Raw genomic sequence first — 16,523 nt, forward strand, 5'->3', positions numbered from 1 at the left:
CCAGTCTATGAGGAGTATGCAACGGCACCATCACCTCCCTGTTGCCCACGGGTGTTCCTCGCATCTGCTCACATCAACCAGTTGATGATCATCGCAAAAGAGAGTACCACACAGCATAACACATAACAAAACAATAAAAGTAGGGTAAGCTAGAGCACAAAAGATTTCATCCATACAATCAGATATATTTTCACAATCTCATATACACCTATCAACCAAGCATGTTATGACTTCTCAGACAATACACTACGACACGACTCGACTCGATTCATCCGAATACGTATAACCTGGTCGGATTCAGCGGATGCTCGCACTTGTGGTTCTGCTCACCCTCGAGTTGCTCACCCTCGAGCTATGTGTTACAAGTGTTACGATGAATCAATTTCCCTCACCACAAGGTTAGCCCTTAATGAATTTCAGACCTCCTGCTACTCTCACCACATGAGTCAGTTTGCTCCAGATGAGACTAACTAACTTCTTAGAGTGTCAGGATGCAACCTTACCTTAAATCCTTACCAAGTTATACAGATGGGGCACCACCATAGACACCCACTAACAGGGGCCATGGAATTACATCCCGACCACTGAAGCACGACCCTGAAAACCCCACCTAGGGATCCCAAGGAATTACGCACTGACCATAGACCATATCATCATCAAAACAAGTAATTATTCAACACACATATGTAAATATCCCATGCCAACCTTGGCAATTCCATCCTCCGTTGTATCCCATGTCAATCTCTTTCTTTCACAAATCTCAAACCATGAAAGTAGGAGTGTGTTTTATACCGACACCATGTCATATTCATTAACCAACCTTCACTCTTGTCTCATGCCAAGTCCATACCAACACATCATTTTAATTCCATAAATCATCCCATATCAAAAGCATACTCATATCATGTTAAAAGCCATGAATCACAATTCATCATCCATCTTATTCATGCAAAGCCACTCAATTCATACTTGGAAAGGCATAAACAATTCATACAAGCATTCAACATCTAAGAGCAAAGAAATCCATCAACATGCATACTCCTCGCTCAGCCCTTCACTCAGGCAGAAGAGCCTCGCTCAGGTGAGAGGTCTCTCTCGCTCAGACGAGCACCCTCCGCTTAGGCGAGGGCTCGAGTCAGGAACAGTGGCACTGTCGTGCCCGCTCGCTTAGGCGAGACCATCTCGCTCAAAATTGGCGCTCGTCGCCTTGGTGACCATTCACTCAAGCAGCCTGGGCGAGTTTTTATTCTAGATGAATTCCTTCCCAAATCCGAGACGATCCTTCATCATTAACAGCTCCCACACAGTTTATAATGGCAACCCAACATTCAACTCACGAAACAAGACAAAGCATACAAGAACACGAAATAAAATAGTAAGTTCTAACTTCCCCGTACCTAGAAAACGTTAGCTAAGGCTTTGATACTCGAACAGTGAAGGACAATAGCTTAAGAAACAGCTTCGCGAACTGAAAAATAGTGGGACAAGTTCAAAACGAGCTCATTAGAAAGCTTTAACTGAGAATATAAGGAAGAGACGAAATGAACATAGAGCTTAAGTAGGGAGAGACTTACGCGGAATGGAAGAATGAGACTGAGCTTGCTAGGCTTTGACGATTCCAAACCCTAACAGAGGATGACGGTAGTTGCTCTAAGGGATGTGAGGAATCTGTTTTTACGAAAAGTGAGCACAAGTTAAGGTTTAGGTACCTTAGGTCAGAAATTGGATTGGACCAACCCCTTTAGGCCCAAAAGATTGGACAACCTTTAAAATAAGATGAACATAAACAATTGTGCCTTACACTTTTTAATTATGGAATTTATAATCCTATATTAAACCACTGTGCTCTCTTTATCTCCTTCACAAAATCATCCACCACAAAAATTATTTCATAAATTGATTAACATTAACTATTAACCTTTATGTTCTTATTATTTTAAAATGAATATCTTACTCACATCCTCTAAATTTCATTATATTACTTTTTCATTAATACAAGAAAACTGTCTTTTATATATTTTTTATTTTAAAAAATTTGCCATAGAAAAATTTGACTAAAGAAACTTCAAAAATAAAAATAAAAAAACTACACCAATAAGACAAATGATATTGTATAATTTTACTCTCACGTAGGACAATTCTTACCCTACAAGCAGAATTAATTAAATCTACACTTAATTCTCTATTATAATATCAATATCTATTGCATCAATATTTGTTGGAATTATTGTGTTCGAGTTCTTATTTAGAAAACGTGTACAAACACGGAAAAATAATTGAAAGATATATGAATCATGTGTATTTTATTAATGTTTTTTTTTTCTTCTTGAAAGAGCTTTCTTAGTTTCAAATATAGAAATTGTAAGCAAAGTCTTAAAAAAAGAGTTATGAAAGGTAATTTTATAAAAACTCAAGTGGTATGCATGTGGTTGGTTACATGTGAAAATTTTGAATATACTATCAATTAGTATAAAGTCAACATGTTTTGATTTTGATATTTCATTTTTTTTTATATCTAAACGATATAAAATTAAAGTATTGCTTTTAATTTATATAGAATGAATAAAATTTTAATAAAATTATTTTCAATTAGATAAATAATATTTATTTTCGAGATTGATAGTTACACCACTAAAAATTCTCATATTACATGAATTTTTTTTTACAAATTTGTTAAAAAAATTTGCAAGAAAATATTTTTTCCTACTATTTTTTCTAAGAATTTTAATTGGCAGGTAATTCCTTCGTGGATAATTATTTTCTATAAAATTATAAAATTCGCAAGTATTTCCTACAACATTTGTTGTCAAAAGTGTTTTATACAAAATATTTTGGAAAAGAATGTGCAGCAATTTTCTACAATTTTTTTATAACAAAATTTATAAATATTTTCTACAAAAAAATTAAAATAAAATTAACAGAAAATATGAGTTTTTTTAGTAGTGTTATTTACTGATAAAAATAAAAGAATTGTGAATTTTACGTATACTAAAACATTACAACCTAAAAAAATTCATAATTAAATAACTTAAATAGTATTTAACTATAATAGCTGTAAAATAGAAAAGTTAAAGATGTAGATGAAAAAATGAGGAACATGTTTCCTATAAAAATGTTTTGTTTGTTTATGTTTGAATGGTAACTTATGAATTAAGAAATGAGAGTCGTTAGTGTAGTAGAAAAGTGGCAATTATTAAGAGGAAGTGGAGGTGGTGGTCCATCTCTTAGTTCATCAACACCTTGGGAAAAACTCCAATGCCCTTTAATTTCATTTTGTGGCTAACTTTAACGTGGAGCCAAGCCTAAAGAGGAAACAACCACTCAACACGTCTTTAATACTTTTTTTTCTTTTTAGCACTATTTTGACCTAAATGTTGCACTCGACATGTTTGATATAAAATGACCCTCGAAAGCATTAACTTCTTCATTGAGAAAAATATTATTCATCTTATCTTCAATTTAATCAGATAAATTAGATTTAAAGTTCATTTGTCAATATGATTTAAGAGTTATCTAAAATATATTTTAACGAGATTTGTTATTTGTTAGATTTATGTGTCATTTCTATCGTGCTGCTATCGAAATATTTGTAAATATTTATTTTAGACCTGTGATGTAAATGTCTCAATGTAACATTAGACAATTTTACATGATATAAATGAGTGTAAACTCCAGCTTATAAGTGAATTTTATAATTTTCGATTAAACTTAAAAACTATTACTTAAAAACTACATTGATATATAAATATTTGATTAAATATAATAGTATGTAAACTTGAACGTAAAATTAAAATTCATCTTTGTCTTAAATTTTGATATATTTTTGTCTTTAAATTTCAAAAATTAATGGATATTTTATTTTTAATCCAATAAATATTAAACGATATTTCAAACTAACATTTGAGCTAAAGTGGATCACACCGTGTAAGCAATTCAAACGTTAGCCTAAGATGTCGTATTTGACATGTCAACAAAATTTAAATCAGTTGAATTAGGAGAAATATATTTATTTATTTTTTAAGTTTGAACACGAAAATGTATCAAAATTTAGAAAAAAAATAAATTTAAATTTTGTATTACAATTTTAAGACGAAAAACATGTCTAATCCATTAATATAATTTGTAGAAACAAGTTTTGCCAAAAAAAAAAAAAGCTGTTAAAAAATTTGAATGTGGCACGTTGGTTTGAATTGGAAATCTGTGTGGATAGCATTGCAAAATTGACTCCTCTTAAAAGGAAGAGGTGCTTCTGTATCCAATTAAATTAAATTTGATCAATGGAAGAAAAAGATACTTTATCTCATTTTGTATTTGTTAACATTGTTCTGGATTGGATTATGCTAACCTTCTCGGAGTTTCCTTGGTCTTTGGTTGTGCCTGGAAGCAAAACAACATTCGAGTTGCCACGAGGCCCCAACAGATTCAACGTGCTGCTTTTCAGGACAGTGATGATCTCAAGTAAAATCCTTTACTTTCTTCTTCGTCCACCGCTGAGAATGTTCTTTGATTAGTACGTAAGAAAAAGCCGTTTCGTAATTTCAACCTGTTCAAATTATATGTTCTTCAAATGTTCAAAATCAAAAGTTAAGCAAATAAATGAAAAAAGGGTAGGTAAGAAGAAGAAGAACTCGGACAGACATTATAGGTTACCGTTACTTTTGAATACATTAAGAAACACTTCCTTTTGAATTTGACGGTTTTACCCTTCATGAATAATTGGCCCTTCCCTTTTCCCTCCCTTTATATACTTCTCCCTTCACAACACATCTTCATTCACACAGAGCAAAGTTGACAAAAGAAAACACAGTTCTCAAATGGCAAATTCGCTCGCTATTCTTCTTCAGTTTCTTCCTTTCTTTCTTGTATTTAACCATGCAAGTGAGTTTCTCGTTTTAATGTAATATAATTGTGACACTGTTTCCATTTTTAGTTTTTGAATGAGTTTGAACAAAGAAGGAAGTGAGTGAAGTTACTGATGTTGTTAATCTGTGCAGGTTCGGAGTCGTTCATCGGCGTGAACTATGGGCAAGTCGCCGACAACCTGCCGCCGCCTTCGGCGACGGCGAAGCTGCTCCAATCGACGGCGATAGGGAAAGTGCGGTTGTACGGAACCGACCCGGCGATCATAAAAGCGCTGGCGAACACGGGAATAGGAATCGTGATCGGCGCGGCGAACGGCGACATACCGGGCCTGGCGTCGGACCCGAACTTCGCGAAAACGTGGGTGAACACCAACGTGGTGCCGTACTATCCCGCGAGCAACATCATCCTCGTGACTGTTGGCAACGAAGTGATAACCTCGAACGACGCGGGCCTCGTGAACCAGATGCTGCCGGCGATCCAGAACGTGCAGGGCGCGCTGGAGGCGGCCTCTCTCGGCGGCAAGATCAAGGTGTCGACGGTGCACTCGATGGCGGTTCTGAGGGACTCGGAGCCTCCCTCCGCCGGAAGGTTCCACCCTGAGTACGACACCGTTTTGCAGGGGCTGTTGTCGTTTAACAATGCCACGGGCTCGCCCTTCGCCATCAACCCTTATCCCTACTTCGCCTACAGAAGCGACCCTGGCAGAGCCGATAACCTTGCTTTCTGCCTCTTTCAGCCTAACGCCGGCCGAATTGACTCTAACACCAACATCAAGTACATGAACATGTTCGATGCTCAGGTATCCACAACAATGCTTACAAGCTGTTTGAAATTATTTTATCATCAGCAATCACAACCAATTTTGATAGTTTCAGTGTTGACTTGTTACTGGTATGGTGTCTTGAAAGTGTTGGTGGTGATGATGATTTTATGTGTGCAGGTGGATGCGGTTCGATCAGCGTTGGATTCTCTGGGGTTTAAGAATGTTGAGATTGTGGTTGCAGAGACAGGATGGCCCTACAAGGGAGACAGCAATGAAGCTGGTCCAAGTCTTGAGAATGCTAAGGCTTATAATGGTAATCTCATTGCACACCTTCGATCTATGGTTGGGACTCCATTGATGCCTGGAAAATCAGTGGACACGTACCTGTTTGCTCTGTATGATGAAGACTTGAAGCCCGGTGCTGCTTCTGAGAGAGCCTTTGGACTCTTCAACCCTGATCAAACCATGATCTATGATGCAGGCCTCACCAAACAGCAACAAACCAGTAGCCCCGTGCCAGTAGTTGCTCCGGTAAGAAAGAATTCTATTATGAGTAATACTGTCAATAATTAGAAACTGTTGCTGATGACTGATGAGAAATTATATAATTTTAGTCTTTGTTAATCTTCATACTACATGTTCATAGTTCTCATCCTGAAGCTGTTCTAGACTTGCAGTCTATAGCAGTATTTAACAATGTATTTCTTAATTTGATTGAAGACTCCGGATGTGTCAAAACCTCCAGTGATACCAGCGCCAACAGACCCGGGTCAGACACAAAAATCTCCGGTGATTCCAGCGCCAGTAGGCCCGGGTCCAACACCAAATAGTGCAGAATTCTTGAGTGGACATGAAGCCACCATTTTGCAGTCTTTAATAATGTTCACAGTTCTCATCTTAATGTTGTTCTAGCTTGTGGTATTTAATATAATATGTTTCTTAATTTCATTGAAGACCACTCCGGATGTGTCAAAATCTCCCATGACTCCAAAGCCAACAACAGTTCCAAGTCCAACCAAAACAAATAGTAGTGCAACCTGGTGTGTGCCGAAAGCAGGAGTGTCAGAGGAACAGTTGCAAGCAAATTTGGACTATGCTTGTGGGCAGGGGATTGATTGTGCTGCAATTCAACAAGGAGGTGCTTGTTTTGAACCTAACACTTTACTAAACCATGCTGCATATGCCATGAATCTATTGTATCAAACTGCTGGACGGAATCCATTGAGTTGTGATTTCTCGCAAACAGCCATGTTATCAACAAATAATCCAAGTAAGTTTCCATTTCATCCATGTGTTCTTCCATCATAAAATGACATGCTCTGTTTACAATCTTTGCACTTTGTTTTTTGATTTTGTAGGTTACAAGAGTTGTCTTTATGCCGGTGGAAATGCCTAACCAAAATAACAAGAAAGTAGATAAAGGAGGGCACTTTTTGTTGTTTAAATTATTCTGTCTTAATTGCCAAGAATTCTCCCTGGTTGGTTCTTTGAGTGCTGTGTAGTAATAATAGGAGAGTGTGCATGTATGAGGAGGATCCTCCTCTATTTATAGTGTCACATTTTTTAATGTCATTATCGGAAGCAAATTGATGCTTTGTTAATGTGGGAACTGTGAAGTGTGGATTATATGTTTGTTTTCATTTGAAACATCGGGGTCCATTGTGTATATACTGACTTAGTAATATGTTTGTTTCCCTCACTTAATTTTTGGCATGTTTATTTCGTATAATTATTTGTGCTATAAATTTATTCTTACTTCTGAAAAATGCAATCGAGTTTAATGTTTACTTGCTATTTAAATCACCTTAATTTCTAAAAAAGTGAAGGTGTATTGTTTGATCAAATGCTTAAAATGTTAGCGTTACCAAAATTGTAGTTTAATAATTACGGTCAAATAGTTATTCGATTACTTGAAAAATAAAAATTCTAATTTATCTATAATAATATATAACAATATATAAAGGGGATTCTTCTTTTTGTGTCCACTTTTTATTTTTTAATTTTACCCTTAATTACTATTTTAAAAATTAATTATTTTATAATTATTTTTTTGTAACCGTTTTCTTTTAAATCTTTTTTATTTAGACCGTTATTCTAAAAAAAATTTAAACAGTTATTTTATTTAACAACTATTTTAAAATTTATTATATATATTTTAAAAATAAATATTATTGATCTTATAAAAATTAAAAAATTCGGATACACAAGCAAAAGCGCCTGTGTGTTTGATAGTAATATATAAAATGATACGGATTAAAAATAATTATTAAACATTAAATTTTTTGCTAGTAATATATAAAAGGATACGGATAAAAATAATTATTAAACATTAAATTTTATACAAGTTCATGTGACATTAAATGAATTTTGACATTAATTATTAATGAGATTTTAATTTATTTAGATAACCAAAATATCCGCAAACATTATATAATTCGGATACAAATATTATATAATTAGGATTGATTATATAATTTGCTTTTCTCGGTGATAAAGTAAAAACAAAAGTAATATGAAAAATAGAAAAAAATTGACATGCTATTTTAAAGAAACAAAAGAAAAATAATTTGAAAGTGATAACGGAGAAAGAGAAAAAAATTCTATAGAAAAAATAATTTTGTTATGACAGAAGAATTTGAAAAATGTTAGAAATTTTAAAGAGATTAGCATGAACACAGTTGTTATCGCGTCTTTGTATACGTATTTTTTAAATATAAATGATATTATAATAGTAGATGATAACAGTGTAATGTTATTAAGTTAATATATAAAATAAATTTATATTTATTAAAAATAAAATGGAATGAATAGAGAGAATAATTGTTGATGAATAAAAAAAAAGATAAAAGATAAACAGTTTCATAGAAAATAGGTAAAAGAAACCGTTAATTTTAAAAAAATTAATAAATAATTATATTGTAAAGGGTATAAGTGATATTATGAAATGTGGATACAAAAAAAATTCTATATATATTATTATAGATATTTATTTTCAAGTCTTCACATTTAAAATTTTCACTAAAAAATAATAAAGATATATTTTTGTTTGCTTCTTGGTATTGAAGTTAGAAATTCTAAAGATAAATTTTTTGTTTTATATATAAAAAACCATAGTAAGAATAAAAAGACAAAAAATATTTTTATCTTTAGATAATTTATTATATAAATTTATATTATCTATAATCTATAATAATATATAAAAAGATATCCTCTTTTATTCATTTTTAATTTTTCTTTGATTATTATTTTAAAAATTAATTATTTTATAAATATTTTACTTTGAATCATTATTTTAAATTTTTTTTTACATATTTTATTTTTCTAATTTTATATTTAACAATTATTTAAAAAATTAATTATTTACTTTTTTATTGATCTTAATTCTAATTTTTATAAAAAATAAAAATGCAAAACGTTGTATTTTTTGCTAGTTTTAATTAATGAAATTAATTATTCCAAATTTTAATAATAAATATGATGAATAATAATCATTAATTATCCTTTAAATGATGTTATTAGTCACTGATTTTTATTTTCCTTTATAAAACTAAAGAAGGATTGAATTTTTTTCTAGTTGATCGCAAATTTAATTTAATAAAACCTGTTTGAATTAATTTTATGTTTATTATACTGTTTAATATGTCATTAACTTTCAAAAGAGTCGATGAGAATTTTAAATTTATTAAAAAAACATAAAATAAAAGATTTTCTTAAAGAAGTTAAATACGTTCTCAATTCTTTACGTAACTAACAAAATTTAAATAAAATTAATACAATTATTTGTTACATTAAAATTATTTACTAAAACCGAAATATATTATTTTATTTAACCACTATTTATCTATTTGATTTTAAGAAATTTTAATTATGTTTGCACTTATATTTTATTATTTAATTTTATTTAAATTATAATTTAAAATTTATTTTTTATCTGGATTTATAATTTAAAGCATTATTTAAAAAAATAAAATTGAAATAAAAAATCCATCGATGTAAATATTCACACAATATAAAGAAAATCTATTGATTCATTGATTCCTCAAAGTATGGACTGAACTCAAATAATGCCAATTTATTCGGTAACTACTATATGACACTTTTAGATACGTGACTATAATACAATAAATAAAAGAAATATGGATCATAACAAAAATAAAATAAAATTGTTTCAGAAACTTGGAAACTTGAAGGTACACATAGTTAAAGTTAAAGTATAGTAGCTTTTTTTGTTCTTGAGTAGAAAACATGATTGTAGTATGAATTAACACACAATAGTCGATTCCTTCGGTAAACACATAAAAGTTATATATAACTATATAACTATAATGTGAATACTTCCATATACTAATTATTACAAATTCTTAAGTTACATCATATAATATATAATATGTTATAGGTTTAATTAATCAGATAATACTCACTTTATTTAGATGTGTTAGATTGGTATTCACTTTTAAAAATAGTGTAAATTAAGTCCCAACTTTTGAAAATATATCTCAATTAAGTTCTTTTCAACAAAAAAATATTAACACCATTAATGGTATTGATATTTAAAATGACTTACAAAATTTAAGTATTGATATTTATATCAAAATTTAGTAATAAAAGTCATGAATTAAGTTAGCTATTTTAGTATTTTTTTGTCAGAAAGAAAGCTCATTAAGACACTTTTTCAAAAGTTAGAACTAGATTAATACATCTTTAAAAGTAGTATCAAACTGACATATGAAAAATGAATATCATCTGACTAATTAAACGTATAATATATTTGGTACAAATATAATATAATATATAATAAAAAACTAAAAATTGAAATTTGATAAAATAATGATGTCACAAGATTAAGTAATAAAATGTGAAAGACGCAACACACCAAAATTGATATGACGAATTCAACGCAAGAGTGAATGAAATTTGTTGTTGAGTTTAACATTCTGTTTCTGAAAGAGAGAAAGAAAAAAGGAAAAAGAAAGGGTGACAGGGAAAAGAGAAAGATGGCATCAAGAGATCTTGAGCTCTTGATTCCTGTCTCCAGTTTATCAGAAAATGCATCCAAATCATCAACCACTTCTCCCACCGTTACCCACAATCACACTGGCCAAGAGGTTCCTTTCTATTTTTCTCCAAATCATTTTCTTCTTCTTTTTTTTAGCAATGTTCATCCTTTTCTTAATTCATAAAACCAATTTTGTTGTAGGCACTTTTGAAAGTGATTCGCAGTTGGGCCTCCAAGAAGTTCGTGTCTGGATGGTATGAGTGTTTTTGTTCATTTTGGTAGTCACATGATTTACTGTGTGTTTTTCGTTATGCAGTTAAATCGATGTAGAATTTATTTTCTAACACTGTAATCGATATGTGTTTGATTTGCGTTAAATTGATGAAGAATTAATTTTCTAACACATAATTTATATGTGTTTGATTTGCGTTAAATTGATGTAGAGTTGATTTTCTAACACAAAATCAGTATGTGTTTGGTTTCCAAAATCAATTAAAGGATAAAATATTTACAATGAGAAGTAACTAATTCTTACTTTTACGTTTGAGAATTGATTCAAAACGCTAAACCAAACATATCCTAATTTTCTAACGCTGAACCAAACACATCTTAGTCATTTAATACGTAATTATGGATCATAATTTGAAAATTGTATGTAGTTGTGGATTGAATTAATTTTCTAACATATTGTATATTTGGTTTCCAAAATTAATTAAAACATAAAAAATTTACGTGGAGAATTAGTTCAAGTAGAATCAATTCTCCAACTTTGAACTAAACACACCTTACTAACTCTGAACCAAACACACCTTAGTTGTTAGTATATAATTATGGATCATAATTTAAAAATTGTATGTAGTTGTGGATCGAATTAGTCTTAAGTCATAATTTGAAACTGATCTTAGAGTTTTATTGGTACTTAGGTCATAGATGGAAAATAGTACTATATATTTAAAGGGTTATTTTATGAGAAATGGACTTTTAACAAATTAAAAGGGTTGTGAATGTCTTTGAAAAGGTGCAAAAGGTTAAGGGAGTTTCTTTAATATACTTTTGTAACATTATAAAGTTGGGATTTTTTTTTTATTATTATTATTGTTTACATGAATTATTATCTGTTAAGTCTCTGAAGGAGATTGTGGTGTAATTTGCAGTGTTATCCTTCTTCCCATTGCAATAACATTTTATGTTACTTGGGGATTTATCCGATTTGTTGATGGTTTCTTCTCCCCAATTTATAATCATCTAGGAATCAACATTTTTGGTAAGATTTTTTGCCCTATTTTTGTTTTAATCATTTTGGTTATAAATTTGATGTATAAGTTTATTCACTTAGAAAGAGAATTTTTTTTGTCTCATCAAAACTTGCACAACAAATATGAAAGATATGACATGTTTTAAAGTTGTATAATTTTTAGATTTAGGATGGAATTATATCATTTGCTACAAATATTGTTCTTATTGTTTCTTTTATTTATATTTCTTACAATTTGGAAACAATAGACTTTTGCAATGTGGAATTTAGTTTCAAATTCAATTCTCATGCTTAAATATTTGTAAGATGTATTATCATCATCATGAACTTTAACAAGTTAATTTTTTTTTTCAATTTACAGGTCTTGGATTTATTACTTCCATTACTTTTATATTTTTGGTTGGAATTTTCATGTCATCATGGTTAGGAGTTTCTCTTCTCACCCTTGGTGAATGGTTCATCAAGAAAATGCCTTTAGTAAGCTACATATATGTTGCTTCTAAACAAATAAGTGTAGCAATATCACCTGGTATATTTCTCAACACATTACTTAACCTAATTTTATATCATTATTTTCATGTTTTTTAGCAAAATTTAAGCTTTGTTAATTAATTAATTCATAGATCAAAGTTCAAATGCATTCAAGGAAGTTGCTATCATAAGACACCCTCGTGTTGGTGAGTATGCAATTGGATTCATCACTTCTTCAGTAATAATAAGGAACAGAGATGATGAAGAACTATATTGTGTTTACGTTCCCACCAATCACTTGTACATGGGAGATATTTTTCTCATTAGCCCAAATGATATTCTAAGACCAAATTTATCGGTTCGAGAAGGAATAGGTACGAATGTTCTTAACCGAATAGAGTTAAATATGTCTTTTGTCCTTAAATTTTGATGTCAAATTGAAATTCATTATTATTCTAAACTTTGATATAGTTTATTTTTTAAATTTAAAAAAAGTGGATATAGTCCTCCTAATTCAACTTTCAAGCTGACGTCTTAATTGTTTACATCATTTGACACATTATCACTCAAATGTCAGATTAAAACACCATTTAACACATAAAGAAACTAGTTGGGTTAGAAGGACTATATCCATTCATTTATAAAGTTTAAGGATCAAAATATATTAAAGTTTAAAACAAAGACGAATTTCAATTTCGCATACAAGTTTAAAACTACAAACATATTTAACTCAAAGGAATAATACATGATTTTTCTTCTTCTCTTACTGTATATATTATCTTACCTTTTTATATGGCGATGCAGAAATTGTTATATCTGGTGGCATGTCAATACCTAAAATATTAACTATCGTGGATGGTCATGCCAATTTTGCACCAAGAAAGGCAACATATGCATCAAAAGTATGATGACAATAGTGTAGTTTATATTTTAAGAGTAGTTCAACTTTAGATTTCCTTGACCTTAGTAAATATATTTTTAATTTTTTTATCTATATTTAATCTTTCAATTTTGTGCTCTATGTATATGCTTAAAAAATTTAGCAAAACTTCACTCGTAGTATTTAATCGAATAGTTAACATGATGTTTAGTTTAGGCTATCATTAAAAAAACACACACACACACATATATATATATATATATATATATATATATATATATATATATATATAAAGTATTTCCTAGCCCACATAACTAATTTAAGTTAAATAAAAACATTAGAAATATAGAATATAACAATAGTTAATTATGAGTATACAAAAATTAAAGTATTTAAACAAAGAATTATGATATATTGACCCACTCGTAATACATTATTCCAATACTTTGAAGTAAAATAAAGTAATAAATAAATAAGTCATTAATCTCTTTATTAGATTGAATCTTATTCATGGAGAACGAAAATATTGGATCTATTTTGGTTAAAATTATGCATACTAGATAATAGGAAGACAAAAATTAAGAAAAAAAATATCTTGTATGGGTTTAAGAATTTTTCCCTTCAAATACATGAAGGTGCTACATGTGTATCCACACTACGACCGAGGTGACACAATCTCACTTTTATGTCATCGGAGTTTCATATATACATAGGTTTTGATCTCATCTTATAAAAATAGTAAAACAACCCACGTAAATTTAAAAAAAAAAAATAATACTTTCTATATATTTGTTGCTTTTAGTAACAAATCATATATTTTTATTAATCATATTAATAAAAATATTTATTTGCTTAAGAATCTAATCGACCAAATCTTACCCAATCAATTTAGAGATTAACTTTTAATCTAGGGCATACCTCAAATCCAAAACTTACTTATAACTTAACTTTTAGATTAAGATTATTTTTTCTTTTTTAAAGTTCCTTGTACTTTGAAATAAAAAGTAACAAATAAACAAGTCATTAATCTCTTTATTGTGTCAAATCCTAACAATAACCATGACACAATAAACCTAAAACAAAAATATAAAAAATCAAATTATGTTGAACCTCTGATGTACAAACTACAAAAAAAAAAACATGATTTATTTACTTATTATTACATAGATACAAATATGTAGGAAATTAAACATTACATACCAATATTATTTGTCAATCGTAATTGGTAGATAAATTGAACATTAGGTGCATATATTACATATTTATTATAATTTGTTGGTAAATTGAATAATACATACTATTTAAGTATAATTTTACATACAAAATTCGTAAAATAATATTATTTAACTATTAATAAAATAATTCGTAGGTATGAATCCATAGGCAAGTTACAAGGGTGTGTTACCTATAGATCTTACAAATGGGTCTAATACAAATTGTTCTTACCGGGTTTGGATGTTGAGTTTGTAAGACACGTGGCAGAATCCTGATGATGCCTTCACAAGGTAGGTCGGCTAGGTAGGGGGAGATCCACCTACAAAATACTCTCTGATGCTTAAGTAAGTAAGAGCTTAGAAATTTGTTTAGTGTACAAGTAAAAGTATGAAGAATGACTATGTGTTGTACTTCTTGGTCAAACTTTATATGGAGCTAAGAGAATATGGTCATTGTGCTTGAGCATTTTAGAAATAATGGTGAATAACTATCTCATAAATGTGGTCACAGTGATTATATGCATTGATCAATGCCTATTATTAGTGAAAACAATCAAATGAGGAACATGTGTTGATCTAAGTTGCGTAATTGCATTGCATTGAACATCTTAAGCTAAATGAGAAATGGAGATTCATCTTGTACTATGATTACACTTATTGTCACTTCTTTTTAATTAAGAGTCTCAACTCACACCTTATAAGTCCAACCAATTGTGGTATTTGATTTTTTGTAAAATCCAATTGTTTTGTTTAGGCCAACAAATGTTTAAAAAGGGGATTGCGACGAATGTTTATTTTACTTATATTTCACAAGAAAGTTAGCACCTACCTCTTTCTTTTTTTTTTTTGCAAACTTAGACTTTACTTTTTGATACTTAAAGAAATCAACAAAAGCATTTAGATATGAACATGTGTGGAAAACTAATGTAATTTCTTATGAATTCCAACAGTTTTAAAATAAACACAGCTTAAATACTTAGGCCCCAAAATCACAATTTGAACATTGAATGACAGTTTTAAGAAAATTAAAATTTTGTTTTTACCGCCCAAGCGGCAAAGATGGTGCTTGAACCATGCGAAGGAAAACTTCACTATGAAGTAATCTAAAACATCAAGTTTTGGAGCTCAACCATGAAGGAAACCCACCATTGGAGGAAGTTTCGTGATGGAACAACAAAAACAAAGTGTAAGCTATGAGGAAACCCTCTATGGATATTCATGGATATTAAAAATTTATGCAGGTATCCGCATAGCGGATACTAAACGAATATGGGTATGGGTACGAGACAAATATTTATCCAATGGGTAGGATACGAGAGAGCTACTACTCTACTGCTGAGTTAACATCCCTGCTCCTAACCTAGGAGGTCATTAATAACTATCTTATAAATGAGGTCACAAACAACTATAAGCATGAAATGTCTATTAGTGAAAATTGATGAGCTTTAATGAGCATTAAAAACTCTTTTGGGTCGAGCACGTACAAAGAAATTTCATTTTCACTTTCCATTTGTTTGTATTACTAGTGGGTATCCATGATTTACAAAACATTTTTAAATATTGCCTAACACAAAATCATGCTTTTATTTTCCATGTTTGATTGTTCCAAATTGAATCTCAAGTCGCAACTCAAAAGGGCAAGTCCATTTAGTTTGTGGGGTTCTATGCTCTTTCCAATTACTTAGGTATAATCTATATTTTTCATTTCATACCTTTTGTTTTGCAAAGTCAATTATCATTTAAATCTTATTTTAAATATGATACATAGTCAAAATGTTACATTAATTATGTATATTAATTATATTAGAGAAAATAATAAATAAACATTGTTTTAAATATGATACATAATCAAAATGTTACATTAATTATATTAGAGAAAATAATAAATAAATCATTAATATTTTTTTTATTATAATGCATTCATTACTAAATATTCTCAAGGGTCAAAATGTATACCAATTATTTTTCTATAAATTCATGTTTAGCTTTGTTGAAACACCACAAGTGAGATAAACCTTTTGTACTAATTTCATAATCTTAGAGAGAATTTAGAGAAAACAATGGGGAAATTTGAGATAAAA

The 16,523-nt window shown here is 30.0% G+C and overlaps 2 protein-coding genes across 3 annotated transcripts; both read left to right on the forward strand.

The window, feature by feature from the left end:
• The first annotated feature begins 4,755 nt into the window (after positions 1-4,755).
• On the forward strand, positions 4,756-7,330 carry LOC114194538 (glucan endo-1,3-beta-glucosidase 7-like). 2 transcript variants are annotated; one of them, XR_003606397.1, is made up of 5 exons: positions 4,756-4,878; positions 4,995-5,662; positions 5,804-6,157; positions 6,347-6,896; positions 6,985-7,330. XR_003606397.1 is itself a non-coding variant. In XM_028084842.1 (5 exons), exons 1-5 carry the CDS (start codon positions 4,815-4,817, stop codon positions 7,020-7,022), a joined length of 1,440 nt encoding a protein of 479 aa, XP_027940643.1. In that variant the 5' UTR covers positions 4,756-4,814; the 3' UTR covers positions 7,023-7,330. The 2 variants fall into 2 exon arrangements, 1 of the variants encoding a protein (XP_027940643.1); XM_028084842.1 differs by having other exon boundaries at positions 6,581-6,896.
• A 3,289-nt stretch (positions 7,331-10,619) lies between these two features.
• LOC114194539 (protein LIKE COV 3-like) lies at positions 10,620-13,300 on the forward strand. The gene is made up of 6 exons (XM_028084844.1): positions 10,620-10,731; positions 10,824-10,876; positions 11,777-11,886; positions 12,239-12,406; positions 12,501-12,722; positions 13,153-13,300. Exons 1-6 carry the CDS (start codon positions 10,621-10,623, stop codon positions 13,254-13,256), a joined length of 768 nt encoding a protein of 255 aa, XP_027940645.1. The 5' UTR covers position 10,620; the 3' UTR covers positions 13,257-13,300.
• Positions 13,301-16,523: the final 3,223 nt, after the last annotated feature.

The sequence above is a fragment of the Vigna unguiculata genome, chromosome 8 (assembly GCF_004118075.2).
Source record: "Vigna unguiculata cultivar IT97K-499-35 chromosome 8, ASM411807v1, whole genome shotgun sequence".
NCBI lineage: Eukaryota > Viridiplantae > Streptophyta > Magnoliopsida > Fabales > Fabaceae > Vigna > Vigna unguiculata.